The 4,532-nt window shown below is 36.4% G+C and overlaps 1 protein-coding gene across 1 annotated transcript; it reads left to right on the top strand.

The window, feature by feature from the left end:
• Window positions 1-781: 781 nt before the first annotated feature.
• On the top strand, window positions 782-1,777 carry LOC109236834. The gene has a single exon (XM_019403067.1). It carries the CDS (start codon window positions 782-784, stop codon window positions 1,775-1,777), a length of 996 nt encoding a protein of 331 aa, XP_019258612.1.
• The last annotated feature ends 2,755 nt before the right edge of the window (window positions 1,778-4,532 follow it).

Raw genomic sequence — 4,532 nt, 5'->3', positions numbered from 1 at the left:
GATTACTCGGAGAAGACGGTGGAGGCGATTAGGGTTTCCAGTGCTAGGGAGCGTTTGAGAGAAGGAGAGAGTTTGGGGGCGGTTGTCTGAGAGAAATGAGGGTTAGGGTTAGGTCGTTTGGAATTAAAAGGAAGGGTTATTTGTGGCCGTTGATCAAAAGGATCAACGGCCTGGATTTAAAGGGATCCCGGGCGGGTTTAGTTTAATGGGTCAGGGGTCGGGTTAAATTGGAATTGGGCTGGCCCAATTGGGCATTAGGATTGGGGCCAATTGGGTTTAAGATTAAAATGAAATTGAGGCTATAATTGAAATGAAATGTGGCCAAAATTGAAATAGCCAGGTTTCCCCTGTTATTTTATAAAAATAGTGAAAATGATTTTAAAAGAAAATTGAAGATGCTGAACCAATTAATAATACATATGTATTAATTTAAAAATATTAGAACTAATTTTACAATTATAAAACACTATTAATCATAAAATAGGCTATAATTGCCTTTATATGCAATTAGCTTTAAAAATACCAAACAAATTTGTAAAAATATACAAAAAATTACCTTAATTATATTTGGTGTAAATATGAGAATAAAATAAGTTATTCACAAAAAATAATAATTTTGGGAATAATTATTGGATTTTGTACTGTTAAAATAGACAATAAATTGATTTAAAATAAGGAAAAATACCAAAACTCTTGGGAATGCTTATATATGCATGTATATGCTATTTTGAGGATATTTTGAGTACATAAAAATACTTAGGGAAAAATTGGGTATCAACACATGGGAGATTTTAATACAGTAAGGGATATTGAAGATAGGGTGAATGGCACAGTGGTACAGGAAAATGAGATCAAAGACTTTAGATCTCTAATGGAGGACTGCAGTTTGAATGAACTTGGTACTGTGGGTAGAACTTATACATGGACAAATAGCCATGTTTATAGCAGAATTGATAGAGCCCTAGTCAATGCACACTGGATGATAAACATGCCTCCAATGCAAGTCCATGTGATGGATCCTCAGTTTTCTGATCATTCTCCTTTATGTATAGAGCTGGAAGCAGAACCAGAACACAAAGGGAGACCTTTCAAGTTTTTTAATTGTCTTGCTGAGCACCCAGATTTTGATAGTGTTATTAGAGACAGCTGGAACAAGGAGAACAAAAATATGAAGGATATCTGGAACAATCTAAAAAGTGTCAAAGTGGCCCTTAAGAGTCTGAACACAAGGGAATTTACCAGTACAACAAGCAAGGTTCAACAATTGAGGGAGGAGTTAGCCAGCATTCAAGCACAAATGAGGACCACCACAATAACAGATACCATGTTTGAATCAGAGAAAAATACAAAAAAGCAACTGGAGAAATGGAGTAAAATAGAGGAGAGCATTTATAGAAAAAGATCTAGAATCCAATGGCTCCAACTAGGTGATTCCAACACAGCCTTCTTCTTTGCAAGTATGAAAGGGAAAGTAGCACAGAATCAAACAAAATTCCTACAGGATGACAAAGGAAGGTTGATCAGCAAAACAGATGATATTGAACAAGAGATTGTTGGGTTCTACAAAGAACTGCTAGGGAGTTCCACAAATAGTATTCCTGCTATTGATCCTAGAATAATGAGGAAAGGACAAGTGCTTACAAGGTCTCAGCAATTACAACTTATAGCTCCTTTCACTAATGAAGATGTGAGGAAGGCACTACAGGGGATTGGAGACTCAAAGGCACCAGTGGGGATGGTTTCAATGCATACTTCTACAAGAAGACTTGGCAAATAATTGGCAATGACATCACAAAAGCTGTTTTGGAGTTCTTTTATGAAGGGCTAATGTATAAACCAGTAAATAGCACAACAGTCACTCTGATTCCAAAAGTGAAAAAACCCTCTTCTGTCAAACAGTTCAGACTAATATCTTGTTGTACTATCATATATAAGATCATTTCCAAGATGCTCACAAGTAGATTGCAAGTAGTAATGGAGTCCCTAGTTGATATGAGTCAAGCAGCTTTTGTACCAGGCAGGATATTGAGTGACAATATTCTACTGGGCATGAACTTGTTAAAGGGTATGGTAGGAAGGGTGTATCACCAAGGTGTATGGTAAAAAATGATATGCAAAAGGCGTAATGATTCCATCGAATGGAATTTCCTTGAACAAGTGCTCACAGAAATGAACATCCCAGGAAAATTTCTATCATGGATCATGGAATGTGTCACTACAGTGTCATATACTATAGTTGTCAATGGGAAGCCAACAAGGCCATTTGATGCAAGAAGGGGAGTTAGACAGGGGGACCCATTGTCACCATATCTCTTTGTTCTAGCCATGGAGTATCTCACTAGAATATTAAAGACTTTGAAGGATAAGCCTGATTTCAACTACCATCCCAGGTGTGAGAAGCTGCATATTGTTCAACTCAGCTTTGCAGATGATTTATTGCTGTTCTGTAGAGGAGATGTGGTATCCATTCAGTTACTTTACCAGTGTTTTGACCAATTTTCAAAAGCTTCAGGTCTGATTGCAAACCAGGAGAAAAGTTCCATATATTTTGGAGGGGTTACAGAGAATATCCAGCATCAAATTATCCAATACTTAGGCTTTTCCACAGGCTCCCTACCTTTCAGGTATCTAGGAGTTCCACTGAGTATTAAGAGATTATCCACAATTCAATGTCAACCTCTGTTGGATAAAATGCTAGGCAGAATCAAGCACTGGACAACCAAATTCCTATCATATGCAGGGAGATTGCAATTGATCAAAAGTGTACTGTTTGCTGTACAGTCTTTTTGGTCCCAAATCTTCCCTTTGCCTAAGAAGATCATTCAAGGAATTGAGACAATTTGTAAAAGGTTCTTATGGATAGGAGAAGCTGAGAATAGGACTAAAGCTCTAGTAGCTTGGAAGCAATTGTGTTGGCCAAAATCTGCAGGGGGTTTGAACATAACTGATATCTTAACATGGAATAGAGCTACTTTGATCAAACATTTATGGAATATAAACAAAAAGAAGGACCGCTTGTGGATTCAGTGGATTCACACATACTATATAAAAAATCAGGTAGTATGGAATGTGAAGGCTAAACAAGCTGATTGGCTCACTCAGAAGATCTTAGGTGCTACTAAATACTTGACTGAGGCAAGTATAGGAATAGAAGAAGTGATGAACATGCAAGAATACTCCATCAGGCAGGTGACAAACTCAGAGGTGAATTACCCAAAGTGGAATGGAAGAGGTTAATCTGTAACAACATGAGCAGCCCAAAATGGATATTCAACCTATATCTGGCAATTCTTGGAAGACTGTACACGAGAGACAGATTAATGGGCTGGGGCATAGCAATTTGTTCAGATTGCTCGCTATGTGAAAGAGAAGCAGAAAGTCATGATCACTTATTCTTCAAGTGCCACTACTCAACAACAATATGGAGGAAGCTACTACAATGGCTGGGAGTAACAAGAGTTGTGCAGGGGTGGAATGAGGAAGTTCAATGGGTTGTGCGACATACAACAGGGAAGAAACAAATACATGTAATATATAGAATGTTGCTAGCTTGCACTGTGTATTACATATGGCAGGAAAGAAACTGGAGAACATTTCAAGGAACACAAAGGAATTGCGAGGAGTTAACTAGAATGATAGTCCAAGATGTACACTATCGAGGAAATTTGAATACCAAGGTAGCTAGGAAACTGCAGGAACTCAATTTTTATCCATAGATTGTAGATAAATAGCCATGTAAAAATGAGGGCATTAGATTTGGGGCTGCATGTCCAAATCTATGTGAATTTTGAGAGGGTTTTGTTATACTTGTAAATATTTCCCTGGTAATAATAAACAATTAATTACCAAAAAAAAAGTTGAAATTGGACGTTGAATTTAATTAACAATCACAACCAATGGAAGTGGAGAGATGATTGGAATCTCTTCATCCTTAACTAAGATGTCTAAGTTTTAGTTTTGGATTATAGAATTTCTTAATAGGAATAACTTATCCCTTAATGTCTTTAATGCAAATCTGGATTAGTACAGGCGGATGTGGCTTCAAAAACCAAATGATTTAACATTTGCCATCTTATAATTTCTCACTAGATCGTGTAATGCTCCAAATAGTTAAGTGAAATGATAATCGTAATTGTGCAATTGACGATTTAAAGAAATTTACGTGGTATGCTCTACGGAAACACCAATTAACACTATAAATTTCATTATTATTTTTCTTTCAACCCACCTATAATAACTTTTTAGTCCATTTTTACTTTTAAAAATATCAGCGCATACCACCCTAGAAAATAGCTCTAATTAATTACCTTTTACTCTACGGTTAAAAAGATTTGATTTTTATTCTACCCTAAAAAATAGTTTTAGCTAAGGCACAATCCCATTTTTAGGGGATGAGACCTTTACTATTTACACCAGCTTTTTACCTTTTACCTCTCCCCTCTATCCCCATTTCTTATTTCCCAAGATCTCTCCCTCTCGTAGCTAAATTTTTATTTTATTGGAATATTGATGTGTATAAGTTTAATTTGATT

This window comes from Nicotiana attenuata, unplaced genomic scaffold (genome assembly GCF_001879085.1).
Source record: "Nicotiana attenuata strain UT unplaced genomic scaffold, NIATTr2, whole genome shotgun sequence".
Classification (NCBI taxonomy): Eukaryota; Viridiplantae; Streptophyta; class Magnoliopsida; order Solanales; family Solanaceae; genus Nicotiana; species Nicotiana attenuata.
This window is presented reverse-complemented; position numbering and strand designations above follow the sequence as displayed.

Coding starts and splice junctions, on each gene's coding strand:
- LOC109236834 (XM_019403067.1), top strand. CDS start 782: ATGGGAGATTTTAATACAGTAAGGGATATTGAAGATAGGGTGAATGGC.